Source organism: Siphateles boraxobius, unplaced genomic scaffold, assembly GCF_051911475.1.
Source record: "Siphateles boraxobius isolate OS27281-9 unplaced genomic scaffold, OSU_SipBor_1 50, whole genome shotgun sequence".
NCBI lineage: Eukaryota > Metazoa > Chordata > Actinopteri > Cypriniformes > Leuciscidae > Siphateles > Siphateles boraxobius.
This window is the reverse complement of record NW_027509142.1, coordinates 925,011-952,810: the sequence shown is the minus strand read 5'-3', so window position 1 is coordinate 952,810 and position 27,800 is coordinate 925,011. Positions and strand designations below refer to the sequence as shown.

General features: G+C 39.3%; 1 protein-coding gene across 1 annotated transcript in view; it reads right to left on the bottom strand.

Annotated features, from left to right (window-relative positions):
- The window catches only part of cdh26.2 (cadherin 26, tandem duplicate 2), a 35,475-nt gene extending 8,093 nt beyond the window's left edge, over window positions 1-27,382 (bottom strand). The window contains exons 1-16 of the mRNA XM_077204610.1: window positions 26,737-27,382; window positions 25,057-25,161; window positions 24,337-24,446; window positions 24,119-24,219; window positions 23,374-24,012; window positions 19,471-19,636; window positions 19,172-19,327; window positions 18,918-19,062; window positions 18,207-18,385; window positions 17,924-18,055; window positions 17,630-17,812; window positions 17,029-17,348; window positions 16,777-16,919; window positions 15,730-15,954; window positions 15,277-15,498; window positions 11,672-11,790 (exon numbers count right to left, since the gene is read on the bottom strand). Of these exons, the coding sequence (XP_077060725.1) occupies window positions 11,672-11,790; window positions 15,277-15,498; window positions 15,730-15,954; window positions 16,777-16,919; window positions 17,029-17,348; window positions 17,630-17,812; window positions 17,924-18,055; window positions 18,207-18,385; window positions 18,918-19,062; window positions 19,172-19,327; window positions 19,471-19,636; window positions 23,374-24,012; window positions 24,119-24,219; window positions 24,337-24,446; window positions 25,057-25,161; window positions 26,737-27,382 (3,591 nt within the window). The remainder of the gene's footprint in view (window positions 1-11,671; window positions 11,791-15,276; window positions 15,499-15,729; window positions 15,955-16,776; window positions 16,920-17,028; window positions 17,349-17,629; window positions 17,813-17,923; window positions 18,056-18,206; window positions 18,386-18,917; window positions 19,063-19,171; window positions 19,328-19,470; window positions 19,637-23,373; window positions 24,013-24,118; window positions 24,220-24,336; window positions 24,447-25,056; window positions 25,162-26,736) is intronic.
- Window positions 27,383-27,800: the final 418 nt, after the last annotated feature.

Sequence of the window (27,800 nt, the reverse complement as noted above, 5' to 3'; positions counted from 1 at the left end):
GAACCAACCCAAACGATATAGATATTGTACCGCAAAGTGATGATGTCACTGATCATTACATGATAACTTGCATAATACGTACTTCTGAAATTTGTCATGTTGCGTCACGTTATCGACCAGGCAGAACAATCCTTCCAACCACTATAGATAGATTCTCAAATAGCTTACCTGATCTATCTCAGCTGCGCAGTGAACCCAAACAAACAGATGAACTAGAGGAAATGACTAGCAGTTTGAGCACCATTTTCTCTAGTACACTAGAAATTGTTGCACCAATTAGATTAAAAAAGGTTAGAGAGACAACTAAAGCACCATGGTACAACAGTGCTACGCATGTTATCAAGAGAGAAACTCGTAACTTAGAGCGTAAATGGAAACAAACTAATTTAGAGGTCTTTAGAATCGCGTGGAAAGACAGTATGTCACGTTATAAAAAGGCTCTAAAAGCAGCCAGGGCTGAGCATCTCCGCAAACTAATAGAAAATAACCAAAATAATCCAAGGTTTTTATTCAACGCCGTAGCTAGATTAACAAATAAACAGACATCACCAGAGCAAAATGTTCCGTTACAGTATAGTAGTAATGACTTTATGAATTTCTTCAATGAGAAAATAGAAAGCATCAAAAACACAATTGTAAATGTACAATCTTTTATGGTGTCATATGATTCAGCCTCAATTATCGCCCCTCAAGAACAACTACACCGCTTTACAAATATAGGACAGGAAGAGCTAAATAAACTTATCATTGCATCTAAACCAACAACATGTTTATTAGATCCAATACCCACTAAACTACTGAAAGAAGTGTTACCTGTAGTGGAAGAGCCTCTTCTCAATATTATTAACTCGTCTTTATCTTTAGGTCATGTTCCAAAAATATTCAAACTGGCAGTAATAAAACCTCTCATTAAGAAACCACAATTAGATCCAAATAACCTAGCAAATTACAGACCCATTTCAAATCTTCCATTTATGTCTAAAATACTAGAAAAAGTTGTGTCCGCTCAATTGTGCTCTTCCTTGCAAGAAAATGATATCTATGAAAAATTTCAGTCAGGATTCAGACCGCATCATAGCACAGAAACTGCGCTAGTTAAAATTACAAATGATTTACTTTTAGCTTCTGACCAAGGCTGTATCTCAATACTAGTTCTACTTGATCTTAGCGCTGCGTTCGACACTATAGATCATAAAATACTCTTGGATCGACTACAAAACTACACTGGAGTTCAGGGACAGGCATTAAGCTGGTTTAGATCGTATTTATCAGACCGTTATCATTTTGTCTGTTTAAATGGGGAAAAATCGAAGGTAACGCTAGTAAACTATGGAGTGCCGCAAGGATCGGTGTTAGGCCCTCTGCTATTCTCAATATATATGCTGCCACTTGGTAATATTATAAGAAAACATGGAATTAATTTCCACTGTTATGCTGATGACACTCAATTATATATTTCCTCATGACCAGATGAAAACACTAACTCATCTAAATTGACAGAGTGTCTCAAATATATAAAATGCTGGATGACGTGTAATTTCCTGCTATTAAATTCAGATAAAACGGAGGTATTACTTATTGGTCCAAAAAACTACCCACAAAACCTTGTACAATACAACTTTAATTTAGAAGGATGTCCTGTTACTTTATCCAATACAGTAAAAGACCTGGGTGTTATACTAGACCGCAACTTGTCTTTCGAAAATCATATTTTATATGTTACAAGAACAGCCTTTTTCCACCTTAGAAACATTGCTAAGCTACGTAACATGCTATCTGTTTCTGATGCAGAAAAGTTAGTTCATGCATTCATGACCTCGAGACTAGATTACTGTAATGCTTTATTAGCTGGCTGTCCTGCATCCTCAATAAACAAGCTACAGTTAGTGCAAAATGCAGCTGCTAGAGTTCTTACTAGGTCAAGAAAATATGATCATATAAGACCTATTTTATCATCTCTACACTGGTTACCTATTAAGTTCCGTATCAATTACAAAAGTACTATTACTGACCTATAAAGCCCTAAATGGTTTAGCTCCTGTGTATTTAATGGACCTTCTATCGCCCTACAATCCATCGCGTTCTTTAAGATCACTAAATTCTAGGCTTCTGGTAATTTCTAGGATATCTAAGTCCACTAGAGGAGGGAGGGCGTTCTAGCATTTAGCTCCTAAACTCTGGAATAGCCTTCCTGATATTGTTCGAGGCTCAGACTCGCTGTCCCAGTTTAAAACTAGATTAAAGACGGATCTCTTTAGCCAAGCTTTCACATAATGCTTACCTTTTATACCACTATTGAATCAGATCGACAGCTGCTATGCTAATTATCTCCCATCTGCTTTTCTGCTGTTATCTCGGGACGCTAGTCCCGAGGTAAATAGCGTTCGTCAGCTCCGGTTTGTATCCAGCCTCTCACGGAGACCTCAGATGCCCCAACACCTGCGATAAGATGACTAAACGCCTGTGAAGAGACGACTCGACGCCTGTGAAGAGACGACTCAACGCCGGCGATACGTTATGCCCTAAATTACTACATGATTAACTAACTGTATTTTTTTCTATGTACATTTCTGAAATGCACATTCTGTAAAGGTGCTTTGAAACAATAAGTATTGTGAAAAGCGCTATACGAATAAATTTGAATTGAATTGAATTGAATCATTGCCTGATTCTCCTTTTCATGATGGGTCATACATTTTCCATAAGAGACATATCTGGATTGCAGTAAACAGGCAGGCACATCCCTTCTATGGTGCAGAGTGTCTAGAAACCACTCAGTTGTAGCACCTGCAGAATGAGGCCTGGCATAGTCTTGCTTCCCAGGAAAGATGTCATCTTGATGGCAGTTTATGTCTCTGTACAATCCAAATACATGCCTCCATGTCAATGGTACCGTCACAATAATGCAAGTTACCCATACCGTTTGAAATGATGCACCTCAATACCAGCACAGATGTTTGCTTTTGCACCTGTCCCTGGTGAAAGTCTAGTTGGTCCCTTTCGTCTTTGGGACTGACAACTCGGTGTCCATTAACAAGCTGAAACATGGACTCATCTGACCACAGCACACATTTCCACTTTCTTCTAGACCATCTGAGATGAGCTCAGGCCCAGAGAACTCGCCGGCATCTCCACATAGAACTGATGTAAAGCTTTCTCCTTGCGTAACAGAGATTCAAGTGGCATTTCTTGATGCAGAGTCAGACTGTTTTCAGTGAAAACGGTTTTCCAAATGACTCCTGAGCACACGTGTCTGTATTTAACGGATTAGCATGATGGTATCTTGTGCAATGCCATCTGAGGGCTCAAAGGTCACGCACATTCAACAGAGGTCTACTGCCTTACCCAACACAGACTGCGATTTCTCTGGATTTCCCTGAATCTTGTGACAATAATATGTATGGAAGATGATGAAAGGCATAAATGCTTTGCAATCTTGCATTGAGAAATGTGATTTTTTAATTGTTTGACAATTCTCTTATGATATTTGTCACAAAGTGATGAGCCATGACCCATCTTAGCTTAAAAAGACTAAGAAGCACTTTTACACCCAAACATGATACACTCAACTATTACCAATTCACCTGCACATGAGCCGCGTGTCCACCGTCGAGCCAGGGCCGGGACAGGGCTAACAGCGAGCCTTGCCGAGCCAGTGGCCTCAGGCCTTAAGCACCGGGCTTGCGTTTCCACTGCCGGGCCAGTAGCCCCGCAACGCTGCTCTAAACCCCGCCCCTAACATGCCTTTCTGGATAAAACGTCATATAACCCAACCCATGTCAGTGGGTATTATGAATTTATTTATTTTTTAAGTTAGGAATATAGCATGTATATTAACTCACCGGCCGTGGCTGCAATAGTGTCCCGACTTGTCTCGCGAGTCGCTACTAACAGAGGGACGGTGACCCAGCACACCGTCCATCAAGTCGAACCATGGAAAGTTTCTTCTCTGAGCTCCGCTTTGTCCATTATGCGTTTTAATCACCTTGTACAATACTGCGCCCACAACTTTTTTATTTTTTCCCGAACTTGAAGCGTTGCTCGCTGAATGCTTAGCTTAGAAAATTCAGCAACTATGTATTTTATAACGTCCTCGTTTCTTCACACGCCGTCAAATTGACATTTTACCCTTTCTTCTGCCAAAACGCTCAGAAGAGCTTTGGTATCTTCGACAGACCAGTACAGGCGATTCTCCATTTTGAGCAGCGATTATTTTGGGCGATATAAAAAAGTGAAATGTGCATCTTGCCGGCTTTGCCGCAGACCATAACTTTCCCTAACACCGATAAACTCCGCCTTTTACCTTGCCCACACCTCTAGCCCGAGCTGGCCCGCTTTGGCCCAAGGTATTCGACGGGCCAGATATCCTGGCCATTGGCCCTGAGTAAGCCCTGATCAAGCCCCGGAAGTGACAGTGGAAATGCGACTGGCCCTGGCACGCGCAAGCACGGCTCGGCCCTGGCCCGGCAGTGGAAACGCGGCTAATGTAGACTGTTTCAAAAGAGTTGGATAATCTAATTTGGATAATCTTTTCACTTTTATTTGGTCTCTGTCCCAACTTTTTTGGGCTGTGTTGCAGCCATCAAAATCAAAATTTGTTCATATTTACAAAATACAATTATGTTGGTCAGTGAAAACATTGGAAAACGTTTCTTTGTACTTTTTTCAGCTAATAAAAGGTTAAAAAAAATGAACAAATCACAGATTCTTGATTTTATTGCATTTTACAAAATGTCCCAACTTTTTCTGATTTGGGTTTGTACATGTACACCATACAGTAGTTTTCAAAAGTTTGGGGTTAATTTTAAAGAAATGACTAATTTTATTCAAGGACTTATTAAATGTCCAAAGACAAAGACGACAAAGGTGACAAAGACCTTTACAACGTTACAAAATCTTTCTATTTCAAATAAATGTTTTCTTTTCATAAATAAATAATGAAATTATTATTAGAAAAAAAGGTCCCCCCAGAAAACAGTACAAAATAAATAAAGCAGCAGCAGCAGCTGTTTTTAACATTGATGTTTCTTCATCATCAAATCATCATATTTGAATGATTTCTGAAGGATCATGTGACACTGAAGACTGGAGTAATGATGCTGAAAATTCAGCTTTGATCACAGGAAAAAAAAATCGTAAAGCAAAGAAAAATGACCATTAAATGAACAAATGCTGTAAAACTTGTGATGATGAACCAGGTCAATGACATCATCACAAGAGTGCCATCCTAGTGCTATTTTGAATTTACTTGGTGTGCTGTTTGCAGGAATAGTTTATTATGTATTGTATGTTGACAATGTATATGTATATGGACAATACCAACATCAAGTGTTCAACGTGTTAATGTTTTGACTGATAATAGAGAGCCATTGTTTGTTTTAAATTATTTCTTTATTGTGTAAGTTTGCATATTATAGCGCTCGTTAGATCTTACCCGTTTGAGCCAGTGTTTTGGAGGTGGTCTCTGGTAGACATGAGTGCTATGAGGTGTTAAATGTTTGAGTTTGTGGTTGTATGTTATGCATGTTTGTATTATGATTATTGCATGTCAGAAATGAGTTCTTGAACATTAGTTATTTTATTTAGGTTCCAATGTTTTGCTGTGGAATTCAGTGATGAGTGTTACGGGGAAAGGTTCCACTCCGTGACAATGGTTCGTCCCACTAGTGTTTGGCGGGAAACTTGTATATTTAAACCATTGTTTGAGCATGTCTGGCGAGGATTGTTACATCTTGTGTATACTGTGCAAACACTTGAACATGTCTAAGGAGAGACATGCTGATATTTTTGTGGATGCGTCACTAGGCTTTGTTTAGTGCCAGTTTTGCTGCTCACAGCATTTTTTCTTTTGTTTTTAGCAACAGTATATGTTGCGTTAAGTGCATTTTTGTTTTGTTTTTTTGTTTCTTTGTTCTTTTTTCTTTGTACTTTGTGGACTGCACCTTGTGAAATGCAGCTTCTAAAATAAACCACAACTGGCATTTTGAAAACCACTTCATTGTACTTAGTCTTCCTAAACTTCTCCCAGGCCACTCGACAACACACTACATGACAGAACTGTTCATTATATCATGTTATTACATAATGTTAACATATTGAACCTTGTTGTAAAAAACTGAATATTACGCCAATTTATGGTGTCATATGATTCAGCCTCAATTATCGCCCCTCAAGAACAACTACACCGCTTTACAAATATAGGACAGGAAGAGCTAAATAAACTTATCATTGCATCTAAACCAACAACATGTTTATTAGATCCAATACCCACTAAACTACTGAAAGAAGTGTTACCTGTAGTGGAAGAGCCTCTTCTCAATATTATTAACTCGTCTTTATCTTTAGGTCATGTTCCAAAAATATTCAAACTGGCAGTAATAAAACCTCTCATTAAGAAACCACAATTAGATCCAAATAACCTAGCAAATTACAGACCCATTTCAAATCTTCCATTTATGTCTAAAATACTAGAAAAAGTTGTGTCCGCTCAATTGTGCTCTTCCTTGCAAGAAAATGATATCTATGAAAAATTTCAGTCAGGATTCAGACCGCATCATAGCACAGAAACTGCGCTAGTTAAAATTACAAATGATTTACTTTTAGCTTCTGACCAAGGCTGTATCTCAATACTAGTTCTACTTGATCTTAGCGCTGCGTTCGACACTATAGATCATAAAATACTCTTGGATCGACTACAAAACTACACTGGAGTTCAGGGACAGGCATTAAGCTGGTTTAGATCGTATTTATCAGACCGTTATCATTTTGTCTGTTTAAATGGGGAAAAATCGAAGGTAACGCTAGTAAACTATGGAGTGCCGCAAGGATCGGTGTTAGGCCCTCTGCTATTCTCAATATATATGCTGCCACTTGGTAATATTATAAGAAAACATGGAATTAATTTCCACTGTTATGCTGATGACACTCAATTATATATTTCATCACGACCAGATGAAAACACTAACTCATCTAAATTGACAGAGTGTCTCAAATATATAAAATGCTGGATGACGTGTAATTTCCTGCTATTAAATTCAGATAAAACGGAGGTATTACTTATTGGTCCAAAAAACTACCCACAAAACCTTGTACAATACAACTTTAATTTAGAAGGATGTCCTGTTACTTTATCCAATACAGTAAAAGACCTGGGTGTTATACTAGACCGCAACTTGTCTTTCGAAAATCATATTTCATATGTTACAAGAACAGCCTTTTTCCACCTTAGAAACATTGCTAAGCTACGTAACATGCTATCTGTTTCTGATGCAGAAAAGTTAGTTCATGCATTCATGACCTCGAGACTAGATTACTGTAATGCTTTATTAGCTGGCTGTCCTGCATCCTCAATAAACAAGCTACAGTTAGTGCAAAATGCAGCTGCTAGAGTTCTTACTAGGTCAAGAAAATATGATCATATAAGACCTATTTTATCATCTCTACACTGGTTACCTATTAAGTTCCGTATCAATTACAAAAGTACTATTACTGACCTATAAAGCCCTAAATGGTTTAGCTCCTGTGTATTTAATGGACCTTCTATCGCCCTACAATCCATCGCGTTCTTTAAGATCACTAAATTCTAGGCTTCTGGTAATTTCTAGGATATCTAAGTCCACTAGAGGAGGGAGGGCGTTCTCGCATTTAGCTCCTAAACTCTGGAATAGCCTTCCTGATATTGTTCGAGGCTCAGACTCGCTGTCCCAGTTTAAAACTAGATTAAAGACGGATCTCTTTAGCCAAGCATTCACATAATGCTTACCTTTTATACCACTATTGAATCAGATCGACAGCTGCTATGCTAATTATCTCCCATCTGCTTTTCTGCTGTTATCTCGGGACGCTAGTCCCGAGGTAAATAGCGTTCGTCAGCTCCGGTTTGTATCCAGCCTCTCACGGAGACCTCAGATGCCCCAACACCTGCGATAAGATGACTAAACGCCTGTGAAGAGACGACTCGACGCCTGTGAAGAGACGACTCAACGCCGGCGATACGTTATGCCCTAAATTACTACATGATTAACTAACTGTATTTTTTTCTATGTACATTTCTGAAATGCACATTCTGTAAAGGTGCTTTGAAACAATAAGTATTGTGAAAAGCGCTATACGAATAAATTTGAATTGAATTGAATTGAATCATTGCCTGATTCTCCTTTTCATGATGGGTCATACATTTTCCATAAGAGACATATCTGGACTGCAGTAAACAGGCAGGCACATCCCTTCTATGGTGCAGAGTGTCTAGAAACCACTCAGTTGTAGCACCTGCAGAATGAGGCCTGGCATAGTCTTGCTTCCCAGGAAAGATGTCATCTTGATGGCAGTTTATGTCTCTGTACAATCCAAATACATGCCTCCATGTCAATGGTACCGTCACAATAATGCAAGTTACCCATACCGTTTGAAATGATGCACCTCAATACCAGCACAGATGTTTGCTTTTGCACCTGTCCCTGGTGAAAGTCTAGTTGGTCCCTTTCGTCTTTGGGACTGACAACTCGGTGTCCATTAACAAGCTGAAACATGGACTCATCTGACCACAGCACACATTTCCACTTTCTTCTAGACCATCTGAGATGAGCTCAGGCCCAGAGAACTCGCCGGCATCTCCACATAGAACTGATGTAAAGCTTTCTCCTTGCGTAACAGAGATTCAAGTGGCATTTCTTGATGCAGAGTCAGACTGTTTTCAGTGAAAACGGTTCTCCAAATTACTCCTGAGCACACGTGTCTGTATTTAACGGATTAGCATGATGGTATCTTGTGCAATGCCATCTGAGGGCTCAAAGGTCACGCACATTCAACAGAGGTCTACTGCCTTACCCAACACAGACTGCGATTTCTCTGGATTTCCCTGAATCTTGTGACAATAATATGTATGGAAGATGATGAAAGGCATAAATGCTTTGCAATCTTGCATTGAGAAATGTGATTTTTTAATTGTTTGACAATTCTCTCATGATATTTGTCACAAAGTGATGAGCCATGACCCATCTTAGCTTAAAAAGACTAAGAAGCACTTTTACACCCAAACATGATACACTCAACTATTACCAATTCACCTGCTCATGAGCCGCGTGTCCACCGTCGAGCCAGGGCCGGGACAGGGCTAACAGCGAGCCTTGCCGAGCCAGTGGCCTCAGGCCTTAAGCACCGGGCTTGCGTTTCCACTGCCGGGCCAGTAGCCCCGCAACGCTGCTCTAAACCCCGCCCCTAACATGCCTTTCTGGATAAAACGTCATATAACCCAACCCATGTCAGTGGGTATTATGAATTTATTTATTTTTTAAGTTAGGAATATAGCATGTATATTAACTCACCGGCCGTGGCTGCAATAGTGTCCCGACTTGTCTCGCGAGTCGCCACTAACAGAGGGACGGTGACCCAGCACACCGTCCATCAAGTCGAACCATGGAAAGTTTCTTCTCTGAGCTCCGCTTTGTCCATTGTGCGTTTTAATCACCTTGTACAATACTGCGCCCACAACTTTTTAATTTTTTCCCGAACTTGAAGCGTTGCTCGCTGAATGCTTAGCTTAGAAAATTCAGCAACTATGTATTTTATAACGTCCTCGTTTCTTCACACGCCGTCAAATTGACATTTTACCCTTTCTTCTGCCAAAACGCTCAGAAGAGCTTTGGTATCTTCGACAGACCAGTACAGGCTATTCTCCATTTTGAGCAGCGATTATTTTGGGCGATATAAAAAAGTGAAATGTGCATCTTGCCGGCTTTGCCGCAGACCATAACTTTCCCTAACACCGATAAACTCCGCCTTTTACCTTGCCCACACCTCTAGCCCGAGCTGGCCCGCTTTGGCCCAAGGTATTCGACGGGCCAGATATCCTGGCCATTGGCCCTGAGTAAGCCCTGATCAAGCCCCGGAAGTGACAGTGGAAATGCGACTGGCCCTGGCACGCGCAAGCACGGCTCGGCCCTGGCCCGGCAGTGGAAACGCGGCTAATGTAGACTGTTTCAAAAGAGTTGGATAATCTAATTTGGATAATCTTTTCACTTTTATTTGGTCTCTGTCCCAACTTTTTTGGGCTGTGTTGCAGCCATCAAAATCAAAATTTGTTCATATTTACAAAATACAATTATGTTGGTCAGTGAAAACATTGGAAAACGTTTCTTTGTACTTTTTTCAGCTAATAAAAGGTTAAAAAAAATGAACAAATCACAGATTCTTGATTTTATTGCATTTTACAAAATGTCCCAACTTTTTCTGATTTGGGTTTGTACATGTACACCATACAGTAGTTTTCAAAAGTTTGGGGTTAATTTTAAAGAAATGACTAATTTTATTCAAGGACTTATTAAATGTCCAAAGACAAAGACGACAAAGGTGACAAAGACCTTTACAACGTTACAAAATCTTTCTATTTCAAATAAATGTTTTCTTTTCATAAATAAATAATGAAATTATTATTAGAAAAAAAGGTCCCCCCAGAAAACAGTACAAAATAAATAAAGCAGCAGCAGCAGCTGTTTTTAACATTGATGTTTCTTCATCATCAAATCATCATATTTGAATGATTTCTGAAGGATCATGTGACACTGAAGACTGGAGTAATGATGCTGAAAATTCAGCTTTGATCACAGGAAAAAATATCGTAAAGCAAAGAAAAATGACCATTAAATGAACAAATGCTGTAAAACTTGTGATGATGAACCAGGTCAATGACATCATCACAAGAGTGCCATCCTAGTGCTATTTTGAATTTACTTGGTGTGCTGTTTGCAGGAATAGTTTATTATGTATTGTATGTTGACAATGTATATGTATATGGACAATACCAACATCAAGTGTTCAACGTGTTAATGTTTTGACTGATAATAGAGAGCCATTGTTTGTTTTAAATTATTTCTTTATTGTGTAAGTTTGCATATTATAGCGCTCGTAAGATCTTACCCGTTTGAGCCAGTGTTTTGGAGGTGGTCTCTGGTAGACATGAGTGCTATGAGGTGTTAAATGTTTGAGTTTGTGGTTGTATGTTATGCATGTTTGTATTATGATTATTGCATGTCAGAAATGAGTTCTTGAACATTAGTTATTTTATTTAGGTTCCAATGTTTTGCTGTGGAATTCAGTGATGAGTGTTACGGGGAAAGGTTCCACTCCGTGACAATGGTTCGTCCCACTAGTGTTTGGCGGGAAACTTGTATATTTAAACCATTGTTTGAGCATGTCTGGCGAGGATTGTTACATCTTGTGTATACTGTGCAAACACTTGAACATGTCTAAGGAGAGACATGCTGATATTTTTGTGGATGCGTCACTAGGCTTTGTTTAGTGCCAGTTTTGCTGCTCACAGCATTTTTTCTTTTGTTTTTAGCAACAGTATATGTTGCGTTAAGTGCATTTTTGTTTTGTTTTTTTGTTTCTTTGTTCTTTTTTCTTTGTACTTTGTGGACTGCACCTTGTGAAATGCAGCTTCTAAAATAAACCACAACTGGCATTTTGAAAACCACTTCATTGTACTTAGTCTTCCTAAACTTCTCCCAGGCCACTCGACAACACACTACATGACAGAACTGTTCATTATATCATGTTATTACATAATGTTAACATATTGAACCTTGTTGTAAAAAACTGAATAATACGCCAATAATACACCAATTCAAATATTACTGAAGGACTGCTACTGTGAGTTGTGTGATGAAATTACCTTGCAGTCTGTTCCTGGATTTTCCGTATTTGTTTGGATGAGACGACCAAAGGCATAATCCATTTCAATCATTTTTTTCTCTGCCTTGCAGGAGATCAGAAGGACCATTAAGCACATTGCTGAAAAAAGAGGGAATTTCTGTTTACCTTGGTGCAACCGCGGTTCGATTAACACTGGAGGACCGCCAGAAATGTTTAGTCATAGTGGAAAGGTTGAGTATGTATGTACCATACAGAGAATATTGCATTGATTCAGTCAGTACCGGAGCCCCAGGGTCCAGAGACACAACTTCAATCTCCCCGGAAATGGGTGCCATGTTGTCCCATCCATCTGAGACAACAGGTCTCTGAACCGGCAACGGATGAGGTGGAGCTGTTGTAAGGGTTAACAGGAGACTGAACAAAATCATTGTTGGACAGTAGGAAGTTATTAGTATTAGCCTGTGCTTTCTCTCCTGCATATAGCAGGAGATCTGGCCACACGTGAGCTAGGGATTGTACTTGAACTAGTACTTGATTCTGCTCAACCAATGTGTTATTGTCCTGCTGGCAAAGAGGTCCACTGACACCGTCCCATATCTCTCGCAAATTGATCAAACCACTGCTCTGTGGAGACACCCATCCACTGAACTCAGGCTATAGCGAGAAACAGAATCCACCACACTCTTGCTCTGACCAGGAACATGCATTGCTCTAATTGACAGGAGGTGTCTGTCTGCAAGAAGCAACAATGCTGACGATTGATGAAAAAACACTAATGTGGTGTTGTCTGTTTTCAAAAGTACCTGCCTTCTGCAAGTCCCTGTCTGAAAAGCTAAAGGGTAAGAAATACCACTATTACTCAAACAGATTGATATGACATACCCTCATCCATGATCTTAAGCTCCCCTGTATGCCACAATTCTGCCACAGTTCTCCCCATCCTGTCAGAGAAACCGCGACTGTGAACGGCTGAAGATCACCTGGCTATTAACCAGCTTTGAAATGGCTGCAGGTGTAACGACAGTAGATGAATTACTGCTGAGGCAGCAGTTCAGTCATGGGAATTTGATATAGGGTTTCTGGGAACTTGGAACCTTACTCCCGCTTTTATTGTGAGTTGCCTTTATTGATCTGGAATCCAGGTGCACACCCAGAAAACACACTGACTTATGAAGAACAAAATAGCTTTTCTTCAGATTCATCTTCAGCCCTGAGGCTACAACATGCTTCAGTAAGTGCAGTGTGTTGTTGTTGTTGGCTGCTTGTCGATGTGTAGAAACGAAAGGCCATCCCACCGCAATGGTAACTTCCAATGCTACCTGAATACATTGTGTGAACACACACAGACCCGTCGCTATGGGTGGGCCACAGGGGGCCAGGCCCGCCCAAAAAAATGCTTGTGCCCCCCCACTTGAGGCACAGATAATTTAATTTTAATATTATCATAGTTGCTAATTTTGTGCTGCATTAATGTTGCATTCTTTATCATTAAAATATTAAAAATATAAAGAAACAATGGTGTCATTTAGTTTGATTGATGGGAATCTACACTGCAACAGCCTATCACGGCCTTACTAAAGAACGTTAGGCTACGTACGTGATATAGCCTACAACTAAGCCGCTCAACAGTTACTGCGCATTTTTGAAAGCTGTTTCAAAACGAGTTTTCGCCGGCTTACTCGCTTCAGTTCCTTCCGAGTGGAATGATACTTTGATGAGGAGGTTTTGCTCGGAGAAACGCTTCCTCCCGCTGTACTGTGACTGGAGAGAGGACAGCGCTGCCTCCACTCAAAGTATCTGTGCGAGTGTATTTGCGTGTGTGTGTATGTGTGTGTGTGTCATGGCAATGCATATCCCTCTGTTGACTGCTTTAAAATGCAATGTTTGAGAGATGCTTCTAGTGTTACATCTAATATGTTGTGTAGTCGAGTGTTTTATGGATATTCATAACATTGCTTCTGTGTGATGTGGTGGAGGCTAGGCTACCTGGTCATATTGCTGTTGGTTTTATGTTTAACGTGATGATTACGTGCCGCGCGACTAGAGTTATATATTATATAATAATATATATTATTATAAATATACATACTGTAGGCTAATAATAATTGTGCCCCCCCATACATTTCATATGCCCCCCTTAAGACTGAGGTCTGGCGACGGGTCTGAACACACATGGGGAGAGAGAAAATCCAAATGGAAGGACACAGTATTGGTATGTTCTGCCCTAGAATGTCTGAATGTAATCTGGATGTGCAAATTTGCATCCTTTAGATTTACAAAGGCTAACCACATGCCAGATGACATAACATGCAGAAAGGAAGATGTTTGAGTTGACTGTTCAAGCATCTGAGGCCGAGGATTGGTCTGAATTTCCCATTCTGCTACTGAACAAGAAAGTATTTTGAATGAAAGCAGGGACGGATATATTAATGTGTTAATATAGGACATATACTGTAAAATACGAGTAGCCTACTCATATTACTGCAATTAAACAACTATCACAATTTGGTGGACAACTAAATCAACTTCATATTTAGCTCATGTAGTCTGTTTTAGCTAGGTTAGCATACTATAATTTATTTATTTATTTTGCATGCGCAAAAAACTCAAAGATTGATCGAACATGCCAGATCGGTTAGCAGATGTCAATCCCAGCCGTCAATCATGCAACCACAGGGCCGTTTTTATAGCATCAAATAACTAACTAAAAACAAACTTATTTTTAAAACAAACACATGAAATTACATCAGCGTGATAAAAACTACAGTAAATGACAGAAAATATCTTTGGAAAAAAGATATGTGAAGTGTAATTTAAATGTTTAGTTGGTGTCACATCCCGTTGAATAACATGGGGAGGCGGGGTTTATGAGCTATACTAGGACTGGTAACCGGGGGGCGATCGTTGGGCACGTTTCAGGGCTTGTATGGGGCACGCTTGGATGAAACCCGCGGGGATTGCCGAACAATCTGTGCACAATCGAGACAAAAGCAGACCATGATAAACGGTAGCATATATGGATTCCGGTATTGTCACAATTATGTTCTGTCTTGTCTGCACCTGTTCTTGTTAGTCCCTGATTAGTTAACCTTCATCAACCTGTGTCTAGTTAGTTCCCTCGTTTACCATGTGTATATATTCCCCCGTTCAGTTCAGTTCAGTCCCTTGTCGGTTATTGCTCGTGTTTATGTTATACACGCTGTTGCAACCTGTTCACCTGCCTGTGTACATTAAAACTTTGTCATATTTTGGAATCAAGCTTCGTCTGTCTGCTTCGTCAGCCAAAGCGTGACAGGTATGCCATTGATTAGAGTCATGTGTGACTGGATCAACATGAGATTCTCATAAGTGTACGCTAGTGCACAAACCTTTCCACTATGATTCACCATCTTTGGCGGTCTGGAACAATAAAATAGAAGTGTAATTCTCAAAAGCATATGTCATTCAAAAACCAGTTTCTAAAGGTTTCCACAGCATTTCTTGTTGTTGTTTTACCACACCTTTAATGGTTGGATTGACTTGTACAGAAGGAAGGGTTTTTAGTATTATGAAACTGTTTGCGAAATCCTTCATCACCTATTAGGACTGTTAATACCATCAAAACATTGTAAACCACTGGATTACCTATGAAGAAAAGAAATGTAAGAACAACGATCCAGGCTGCAGTAGGTCCTATTTTAGCCATCCGAGCCGTCCTGACTTTGCAGTTGGGATCGATAGAGCAGTCACACACTCTGACCGTCAGGTTCTGGATGGAGAACATTCCCTGCTGGTCTAATATTTTGATCTGGAGGAGGTGATGACCTGAATGCACACTGTGTTCTTTTATAAGACTCACCGTTGTGCCTTCAAGAGAAAAAGATGTGTTAGTTTTACTGCTAAAAGATACAGAAACACAACCTCAAAGAGGTGGTGGAAGAGCGCTGTCTTTCTAAGAGATCTCTGGCATTATTTGCCTAGAGTAACATAACATAACACTGTTCATAAATTATTTTACTTCTGTGATGTGTTTTCCAGATTGAAACAGGGCCTCAGTGAGGAATTGTGTAGGATGAGTGAAGTAGAAGGTAGCATTACCATGGGTTGGTTCAACTCTCCATTTGTCCTTAACATCTCCTAAAAGCTCATAGTGGAAAGGTGAACTGTATGGAGGAAGGTCCAGGTCTACAGCTGTGATGTTGGCCACTGTGGGTTCTGTATCCAGGCATATGTTGACTGCGTTCACTTCCAGCATTGGTATGTTATCATTTTGATCATTCAGGTGAATAAATAGAGTTCCAGTGCCTGTCAGCGGTGGGACACCTGCCAATCGGAGACATGGGGTAAACAGAAAATCATTTGGAGTACAAGACATGATAATGCCATCCATGATCATTCATGATCATTCATAGCTTTCTTCATTATGATAAGAGGACAGTTGTATCACCCTAAGATTTCTGACACTGACTGCTACAGAATGTCCTGCAATTGGCGGCAGACTTTATGCTATTATCGTAAGTCTGGTTACACAAGACTAACTGGATAGCTAATTTTTTCATGCATTTTCCACTAGACATATGTTAATGTTGGACCCTGTGTGGTTAATTACTTAATTAAATTAAATTTGTAAATAATTTTGTAAATAAATTAAAATAACTTCTTTGTCCAGGTATACTTCAGAATATGAGAATATCTATCATAGTTAGAAGTACACTACTGTGGTCAGTCATATTTCTCTTGAGTCTGTTATGCGCACCAAGGCTACGTTAATTCGGTCAGAAATACAGTAAAATCAGTAGCTTTGTGAAATTTTCCAATTTATCTCTGTGATGCAAAACTGTAGTTGCAGCTTAATTTCTCTAGTCTTCAGTGTCACATGATCCTTCAGAAATCATTCTAATATTAAGATTTGATGATTTAGAAACATTTCTGATTACTATCGATGTTGAAAACCGTTGTGCTGCCTAATATTTTTGTGGAAACAGAGATAACTTTTTAAGGATTTTTTGAAGAAAAGTTCAAAAGAAACGCATTTATTTGAAATAGAAATCTTTTGTAACAAAAATACCTTTACTGTCACTTTGGATCAATTGAATGGATCTTTGCTGAATAAAGTATTAATGTCTTTAAAAACTATCATCTTACCATCATCCACAGCATATAGGGTTGCTCTATAGGTGCTGTTTATCCCAAATGGCGACTCTCTGTCCAGAATTTTATTGGTGGATACTAGTCCCGTCTTTGCATCAACAGTTATCCATCCATCAATATCTTCACCTTTAACAAATCTGAGAACCAAAGAAACACCAGATGAATTCACCTCTGTTTATATCTGATCCTGTACCTCAAATAAACTACAGTGGCATTAGTTTTAAACATATTATTAGCTTCTCGTACTTAAATGTGTTTTTATGGCTTCCATCCATGTCTTTAGCAGTGAAGGTTGTAAGACTTGTTCCCACTGCTATGTTCTCCATTATCTGAATGTGTTTAACAGGGGGTATAAATACCGGAGGGTCGTTGACATCTTCAACATAAATGGTCACTGGAATGGTATTATAGAGGTTTTCAACACTCATGCCAGAGTTTTGGGGAATTACGTCGACCTCCCACTTAGCATTCTCTACTTGATTTTTGACCTTACATGAAAAGTAAGGAATTTCGTTCTGCACACTGATGGATAGATTTTGGTATGTTTGCTCCTCATAGTCCATTTGCTAGGTGTTTGGAATGAGCCGAAAAATAAAGAGAGTTTAGAGAAGTGTCAACATGAATGTATGCATGCATATTTTCATATCCTTTTTTTATGTCAAAATAGCTCAAATCCCAGGACAGGCAACAATATAACGACAAGGTGTTTCAGTGCAAACTCTGATTCTGGCGCAATCAAAACATATTCTCTGTTTGTTTGAGCATCATAACCAGCCTAAACCAGCAACACTGACTCAACCTTTGGGCAGGTTGACTTGCACAATAAAAACGTCAACCATCTGCCTACCTTAACAACTGTTAAAATCCCCTCGTTTGTATCAGGGTCTGTTTCAATTTTGAACTGCTCTTTTTTATCTCCATGGATAGTGTATTTGGCTTTCCAGGCTTTTGAACCACGGGTGTCTTTGTCTGTTACTTGCAGTCGCAGAACTTCAACCCCAGCTTCTCGCTCCTTGACCTTCCCAGGTCCCTGAAACACAAGTCAAATATTTGGTTGGGTTTTATAGAACAATATGTGTACCATTAAAAGAAATTCACAAGTATCAAAACTCGGATACTTCCAGTACAATATGAAACCTACTGTTTTGCCAGAGAACACTGGAAGATTGTTGTTATTGTCCAAAATATTGATTTTCAGTGTACTTGTACTTGAGAGTTGTATCTTTTCCCCTTTGTCCTTTGCTTCAACCAGGATTGTATATTTCTGAGCTTTCTGGAAAATATTAATTTAGTAGAAGATTTATTGTGTAGGAATGAAAAAATATTTATAAAGCACAAAAAGTAATGCATGTTATCTGAATCGAATAACAGGTTAAGGTACAAAAGTAGGCTATTATTACCAATGAAAGAAATTAGCTTCTTACCTCATAGTTCAAACACCCATTAAAATAAACTGTCCCGGATCTTTGTCCTTTTTGCTGCTTAATATAAAATTTTACATTATCTGGTGTTGGTGTGACAGACTTGATTGTTAAATCAAATGTTCCATTGTTTGTATGTGGATCATCTTCATCAAATGCCAGTACTGTCACTACGTCTTTACCTAGAAAAAAAGTGCTACATGAATGTAAAGTAATTTCTTCACCTTCAAAGAATTTATTCAATATTTAAGAATATTTCACCCAGTCCTTATTTATTCAGCCTTATGTTGTTTCAAACCTGTATGCTCTTTTTATTGCTGTATTACATAATCCAATCCTATCTGTTTGATAACCATGGTCATTGCACTTAGGAAATAGAACTTTACACTTTATATTAAGTATCTTTAACAATAGCTGGCGTGAGAAGCCAACCAAAATAAATGTATTCATTGAAAATCTTGCTCTCATATTTACAATATTTATATTGCTCTCATAACTTTGGTTGTATAAAAAAATAGTTCTGTCGTGTGTAACAATTCTAATAATTTATAAATGTTTGCTTTTGTTTTATGAAAAAAAAAAAATATATATATATATTGGTCTGCAACTGCAACGAATAAAAAAAAAAGTAAAATGGCTTGTTGTGGGTGAACTAATCATTTAATTTGACAATTTCATAAAAAAAATAGTGAAGCGCAAACTATACTGGGTTACCTTGAGAATGTGACTCATCCACAGTCACTTCATAGACCGACTGCTGAAATTTTGGAGCGTGATCATTTATGTCCAATATTTGGATATGAACCCCAAGCTTTGTATCCACTTCATTGTTTATATGGTCTCTTGCTTCAAATGTCGACTGTAATTGAGTCCAGCACACGTCAATATACAAGATTTTTTTGCAGTGAATTTACATTAATTTCAGTGCTATTATGCAAGCAGTGATTTGTTTATTAGGGAGAACTTACTTTAATAACTTGAATTCCTTTTTCATTTTCAAAGTCCACCTTTCCATATACTAAAACATTACCGTCTTTATCAATATCGAGAATACCCTTTGGGTCTGAATCCACACCCTGACCTTTTAGCTGGTATCTGTATAAATAAGACCTTTCAAGTTGAATCTGAAACACAAACAACATGCACACTTAAATGTTCACATAATCATGATAATCCAGTACTTGTACACATATGTAATGTGAAAAACACTATTCAAATGAAATGGAATTGAACGACAAAACAGGTACCTGTTTCTAACTCCTCTCACCTTGCCTAGTATATATGGAAATGGACCAGGGTTTTCTTCCTCAATAGTGAAAGACTCAATGATCCATGCACGCTTCTGTCTTCCCCCGTCAGCCCACGCACACACGGTCCAGGTAAACTGAGTTAAAAAGAAGTCGTCATAAATAATGTTATGAAAGTTGTTATAAAGGTTATGTCAATACGCGAATCTCACAAATTCCAGCATAACATGCCCTATTTCACCTACATTTTCATTACCTTCAGTGCTGGGTAGATTACTTACAAATTGTAGATTACAAATTACATTCATTTTTTTTTTTGGTTAGTAATGTAATCTATCGCAGTACACGTTATATAATCTTTTTACTTTTAGATTACTTTGGACTTAACTCGTTTATCACATTGATTTGAGTAAAATTCTTTATCATGTTGATAAAAATAAAAAAATACAAAGAGAAAGAAAAATGATTACATTTTATGTTTTCAACAACATTAAGTGCATTAAACATTACATTATGTCAGGGTTTCCCAAACTACAGTTTGTGAAGAAACTACAGGGGGTTAGTAAACTGATGAAAAGTTAATAACAAATTATATCTTAAAAAAGATAAATTAAAAGAAATAAAACATTTTAAAATTAAAACAATCAAAATGAAGCACTAACAAAAAAAAAAATATATATATATATATATATATATATATATATATATATATATATAAATATATATATATATTCGATCTCTCAAAAGTCTATTTGATTATAGTCGCCTGGCTAGTTGCCCGTCTGTGTTTATTTGGTAAAACTGGAAGACTTTGTGAACATATATAAGCAATAGGCTTTTTTTGTATAGGAAAAATTAAAAGATAAAAAGAATAATTAAGTTATATGTCGACTGCGTTCACTTCCAGGATTGGTACGTTATCATTTTGATCATTCAGGTGAATAAATAGAGTTCCAGTGCCTGTCAGCGGTGGGACACCTGCCAATCGGAGACATGGGGTAAACAGAAAATCATTTGGAGTACAAGACATGATAATGCCATCCATGATCATTCATGATCATTCATAGCTTTCTTCATTATGATAAGAGGACAGTTGTATCACCCTAAGATTTCTGACACTGACTGCTACAGAATGTCCTGCAATTGGCGGCAGACTTTATGCTATTATCATAAGTCTGGTTACACAAGACTAACTGGATAGCTAATTTTTTGGTTACACTTTATTTCGATAGTCCACTTTAGACATTCTACTCACTATAAGTAACTTTGCAACTACATGTCAACTAACTGTCATTAGAGTATTAGTAGACTGTAGTAGACTGTCAGTAGACTGTTAGGTTATGGTTATGAGTTAGGGTTCGGGTTAATAGAATAATTTGACTTGTAGTTGCTAAGTTACTTATAGTCAGTAGAATGTCTATTAGGGAGCATCAAAATAAAGTGTTAGCAGATTTTGGTCCCACTTTATATTAAGTGGCTTTAAGTACTATGTACTTGCATCGAAAAATAAGTACAATGCATTTATTGTCTTCATGTTGTATTGTAAAACACTTGTGCTGGTATTTAGGTGTAATACGGGTGAGGTTAGGGTCAGGTGTGGTGGTATGGTTCGGTTTAAGGGTGGGTTAAGGTGTAAGGGAAGGGTCAACTGTGTAACTACAATGTAACTTATGAATAATGCGAAAACGCTACAAACATTACAAAAAGTATTTTCTTCATACAAAATATAAATTCTAATCTACAGTTTTTTTTATTCGCTTTGGTACTATTTTCACAAGTAAGGTGTACATTTTCAAAACTCTTAGTAAAAAAATCCAAACTGATCACACTTGTAACAGCTAGTCTTTCTTTCATAACCTGATCCCATGCTTTCATTACAGTTATACACTTTTCCATCCACATAATCATAGTTTCGAACACAAGATTATTGTAATATGTAATGAGAACATTTGGTTTAATCACCAAAACACAAAAGTATGATCTTCTTTCAGATTAGTACTTTTAACAATCAGTTCATTCAAAAGCAAACGATTCAAGATGCTGTTTTCAATTCACCCTTGTTGCCGAAATTATTACAGTAAAAAGACAGGCTACAGTTGCCACATTAGAAAATACACTTACACTACATAACTTATGAAATTGAATCTATGTTTCTAATAGTATCTATATAGTGTGTCATCAAAAGGTGTGATGAAGTTATGAATCTGCAATAATGTTTTGTGCTAGAGTTTGCTGCAATACAGTAAATGTTTAAACTGTGCCATATGACTATCTACTGTAGTTGACCTTTACAAATGAAGGGTGAGTTACAGCAATGTGGCAGTCTCTACCATGGTAATACACTGTAAAACCCAATAAGTTAATCGAACTCATTTCATTTAAGGAAACCAATTGCCTCAATTCAATTAAGTTTATAAAAAAACAATAGGTATGAGTACTCTGAACTTATTTTAATTTAGTCCACTAAAACAATGATATTTCTTACAGTTTTTTAAAGTCGCTAGGACACATTTCTCAATACTTAGGTCACTTTTTCAAAACTCTTCACACAGTTCTCCAAACCAACTTTCAGCTCGGCACAGCACTTTATTTCACTTTCAAAATGCACTAAAACTACTAAATCACTCAATGTCTCAAATCAACATATTCTTCCATCACACTAGCAAAGGTTGACAGACAACAAACACACTTTGTCACCCACAAAACAATGACCTAAAAAACACTAACAACAGGTAGAATTATACAATGTTTTCTTCTGTAAAACAAGCACACCTCTCTACTGTTTAGAATTCACTGCAATATGTGTTACTGGAATGAATCAGACATGATGCAGTATGCTTCAATATATTCTGTCTTCTTTTTTTTTTGTTGCACAGACTAATTACAAAATACACGAATTTGTATGCACACCATTAACCGATACAGATACAATAGGAATCAGCTGTGGTTGGTCGAAATTGTTTTTATAGCATTTCATTTTTAGATATAAAATATATTTAATTACAATATTACTGTAGAATTGTAGCAAATAGCTGTCATATTCAGTTTTGTATTATGTTATTGTTTTGAACATGTTTAACAGTTTTGAAAACAGTATGTAAGCATGTGCAAATTGGGCTGTAAGTTCACAGAGTTTTAGCGGTTGTTGTGTCGAAGTGAGAAAATAATTAATGTAATTTGAAAGATGTACTCATTGAATGCATTTTGTGCCAAAGCAATGATAAATGATCCACAGTTTAGCCCACATATACTTCTGTTGTGATCACTGTGTGAAGAGTTTTGAAAAAGTGACCCAAGTATTGAGAAATGTGTCCTAGCGACTGTAGAAAACTGTTATACACAATTAAACTTTACACTGCATTTAAATACTTTATATAGCTGAAACTTTACTATATTGAGTAAAAACAGTGAAATTATAAACTTTAAAAAAACTCAGAGTGCTTGCAGTTACTGCTAGCATACGTTTACAGTATCACATGGCATACATACTGTAATGTACTATATTTTATACCTTCTGATGCATGTCTGATCAATCTTTTACAGTCATTGCCTGTTTCCTCTCATTTGTACTTTATCCTTCTTTATGTTCACAAACGTTCTCAAAAGTTTGATAGTAATTAATGGCTTTATGAAAGGCAGCTACTGTGAATGAAACAGTTATTTTGTGTTGTGAAAAGGATACTTTGTGATTTTGAGTACTGATTCAGATTCCAAGAACACAGGATGAGATGTTACTATCCTTTGTGCCCGCCCCACAGGCGGCCAGCGACAGGGTGATCAATCCTACGCTTGCATCCCATTCCCAATTAGTCATAGGAGTTGCCTTGTTGTTGATAGCCAACATCCCATGGGACTATGCATGGCAGGGGCATCCTCCTCCCTGAGTCAAGCATTGTTGACCACTAACCTTCTGGCCCTCTCACTTCGGGGCCCAGCTAGGGTTTATCCTCTTCATCCAGAGCCACTGACTGCTACCTTCTGCCGCCTCCGATACAGCTCTGATTGCCGAACGCTGGCTCTGGCCCTTAATTCCCAGGTCTTTAAGCAGTCTGGTTGTAGATGTTGCCACAAAACTTCTGCAGCCCACCTCCACTGGTCGGACTTCTGTGTTCCAACCAAGATGCCGTGCTTCGGTAGCTAGATCGCCATAGCGCAGATGTCTGGGCTCATACGCCTCACCTACTGAGTCCTCCCAGGGTACTGTGAGCTCAATAATGAAGACCTTCTTGAGTAAACTGGACCAGAGCACCATGTCAGGTCTTAGGGTGGTGGTTACGATCTCCGGAGGAAAGACAAGTTGCCGACCAATGTCAGCTAGCATTTTCCAGTCGCGGGCCAAGCGCAGCTTTTCTCGCTCTGATGGTGTAAAGCTGCTCTTCGGTGGTTTTGCCCCTTCACGGACAAAAGTCGTCCGTAAGGGGTATGATGCTGCTGGGGTTGGTAGGGAGTTGGTGGCAGCTCGCTTCTCCTCCAGGGCAGACGCAAGGTTTTTTAGGACTTGGTTGTGACGCCAAGTATAGCGTCCTTGGGTGAGGCTTGTTTTACACCCTGTGAGAATATACCTGAGGTATAACCCTAACCCATGCCAGCCACATGGAACAGAGGGCACAGTCTGGATCTTTACCATACCATTGGTGAAGATTAACTGGTGTTGGAAGGACGTCATACGTTGCTCTGATGGAAAAGCTCAACCGCCTCGCTTCCATGGCCCACAGATCCTTACAGCTAATCTTCCTCTTCTCCACACTTTCCCATCGAGTCCACCGTCCCTGTTTCGGAACATGACCCACAATATCAGCATGTCTGAGGGCTGCTGTTGCCTCCTGGACTGCTTTTCCTGGCCTCCATTTACGCCCAGTTGCCAAGGTCGGTGCGTTGTTACTCACCACTGGGTCTCGAGATTCATTCAGTGTCATCTGGAACCTGGTTTTTGCACACTTGAATTTCTCTGTTAGACTGGTGAGGGGCAGCTTGAGGACACCATCTCCATAGAGGCCTATGGAGGTAAGGCATCATGGAACTCCGAGCCACTTCTTTAAGTAGCCTGTGACTCCTCTTTCCATCTTCTCAACTATTGAGATTGGAACCTCATACACTACTAGGGGCCACAACACCCGGGGTAGGAGACCAAACTGCAGACACCAGGCCTTCAACTTTCCAGGTAGCTGGGTGTTGTCGATGGACTGTAGGCTACTACTGATGTCTTTGTGCAGCTGTTGTACCTGGTCTTTGTCCTTCAGGTTTGCATAATACCACCTTCCAAGGCTTTTTACTGGCTGCTCAGACACTTTTGGGGATTTGGTCATCTCCGATGAAGAATTTCAGGTCAGACAGTACTCCCTTCACAATCGAGATGCTGCGTGATTTAGATGGTTTAATCTTCATACAGGCCCAGCTGATGTTCTTCTCGAGTTTTCTGAGCAGTCTCCTGGTGCATGGAACAGTGGTGGTCAATGTTGTAATGTCGTCCATGTAGGCTCTAAGTGGAGGGAGACGGAAGCCAGAGTCGACTCGCAGTCCACCAGCAACCCATTTTGAGGATCTGATGATAACCTCCATTGTCATTATAAATGCTAACGGAGAAATTGTACATCCTGCCATTATACCTACATTCAGGCATTGCCATGAGGTGGTGAACTCTGAGGTGGTGAAACAGAACTGCAGATCCTGGAAGTACGCCTTCAACAGGGTTGTGATGGTTGTGGAAAAATCTGAAGGCAGACCACAGGAGTTCATGGGTCACAGAACCAAATGCATTGGCGAGGTCGAGGAAAACTACATGGAGGTCCCTTTTCTCCACTTTGGCCATTTGGATCTGGTGCCAGATCATGCTGGAATGTTCCAAGCAGCCAGAGAACCCTGATATTCTTGCCTTCTGTACAGATGTATCGACGTACTTATTCCTTTGCAGGAACACGGCCATCCTCTGGGCAATGACCCTAAAGAAGATTTTACCCTCGGCATTCAGTAAGGAAATTGGGCGGAATTGGCTGATGTTCACTGCATCCTTCTCCTTAGGGATCAGGGGCCGTATTCACAAAGAATTTTTTTTTACCACTAGGAGTACTCCTAAATCACACTAAAATATTTTAGCTAGGAGTTTTCTCTTAAAAGTTATTCACAACGCCTTTCAGACCAACTCTTAGTAAGGAAAAATGAAAACTCTTAAACTAAGAGTGAGTCTTCATTGCTTTGGATGACGTCAGTTCTCATGCACGAGTTTCCTCGCTATGATCACGGTGATTGGTTGTTAGATGACAGGGCCATCATGCGGAACATAACACAAACGCAACAAATCATGGAATTACGACATCTAAATATGTCTGTGTCCTACACAAAATAATAATAGTAATGTCATCAAAATGCATATATAATGACATATTTGTGCAGGCCCCAGTGAAGTGTAATTCTAAAAAGGCAGAGAGAGAGAGAGAAAAGTGGTGAATTCAATTAAATTAAACCAAGGTAGCCTAATACCCTAATGAAACCGCCACTTGCCTAATAATGAAAAACGACACTTGCATTAACACTTGCTTGGTTAATTGAAATTCCTATTAGTATGGAAGCTTGTTTCCGCCACTGAATAAAAAAATAATAATAATTGCGACGTTTTATCTCACAATTGCGAGATATGAAATAAAGTCGTAATTGCGCGATATAAAGTCGCAATTGTGAGATAAAAAGTCGCAATTACCTTTTTTATTTTTCATTCTGTGGCGGAAACAAGCTTCTATAGCCTAAATAGACTACTTAAAGCAAGGAAATGTTGCTCCTATTGAAGTAATGTAATAGTTGAATGAAGGTGGATAATGAACTCGCCAAAACGGAAAAGAAAGCCCAACTGGACGCAGGATCAGTTACTGCTGCTGGCCCAGTTGGTGATGAAAAAAAAAACATAATAAAAGGGAAATTCGGCACTGGGATATCAAGCAAAACTAAGCGTGAGACATGGGAGAGGATTTGTTTGAAGATCAATGCAGCATTCCACCTTGTGTCGCGGAACCCGGACGACTGCGAGAGGCGGTGGTATGCGCTACAATCCTTTGTGAATAGGTCTTAGTGAGTTAGGAGTCCTCTCGACTTCTTTTAAGCTGTCCCAGACTTGGGTGCTACTTTTAGGGCTAAAATGCTTCGTGAATTACTCTTAGTAAAAAAAATTAGAAGTCCTAAAGTTAGGAGTGACACGCCCATTATTTTTAGGAGTTGCTCCTAAATTCGCCAGTTAGGAGCTACTTTTAGTCTTAAAATTCTTTGTGAATACGGCCCCAGGACCCTGCCTGCCCTACGCCACACTTTGGGTATTATCTTCTTCTGCCAAGCTGTTCTCATAAGCCTCCAGAGGAACCTCAGGACGTCTGGTGCGTTCTTATACACTTTGTACGGGACTCCATTTGGCCCCGGGGCTGATGCTGATCTTGCCCGTCGAACTATGTTTTCCACCTCTTTCCATGTCGGAGGGCTGGTATCAATATGATGTTCTGGGGGTTCAATGGGTGGGATATCTGATGGGATGGCCAGATGTTCATGTCCCTTTGAGTCAAAGTTTTTTATTCTCAGGTGCTCCTCTAGGTCTTTCTTTGTTGTTTTTAGAGCTCCACTTTTTTCCTTCGGGAAGAGACTTTTAAGGAACTTGAAGGGATCTTTATAGAATCGAGTTCTAGTTTGCTCTTTCTTTCTTCTGCGTTTCCGTAGGTTCTCTGCTCTACGGAGGGATGACAACCGGGTTTTAATGTCAGCCTTAAGTGCCTCTATGCCCCCCTTTTCCACCACCGAGCCCTTCTTCCACTGTTTCTTAAGCTGTCTCCTTTCTTGAACGAGGCGCTTGAGTTCTTGTTGCCTCCTGGAAACTGGTGGGGTTGGAACCTTTCTCCCGCCTTTTGCCTCTTGCACTCCAAAACTTTCTACCCCGTACTCATAAATGATGTCCCCCATCCTTTCCAACCTCTTCTCCACTGTGCCTCGAAGTTGACAATTAGACCCTACGTCAAACGGATCGTGCCAAAATCGGGCTAAAATCGTGTAATCTGAACCAGGCATTTGTGTGTGTGTGTGAGAGAGAGAGAGAGAGAGAGAGAGAGAGAGAGAGAGAGAGAGGGAGGCGCGGGCGCGATCGAACTGTGTGTGTGTGTCTGTGTTAGTGTGAGAGAGAGAGGCGCGGGCGCGATCGAACTGTGTGTGTGTGTGTGTTAGTGTGAGAGAGAGAGGCGCGGGCGCGATCGAACTGTGTGTGTGTGTGTGTGTGTGTGTGTTAGTGTGAGAGAGAGAGACGCGGGCGCGATCGAACAGTGGAAACATAAAAACACACTTCGTCATTATATATGTGTACACTCTTCCGCCCTATCAAGTTGAT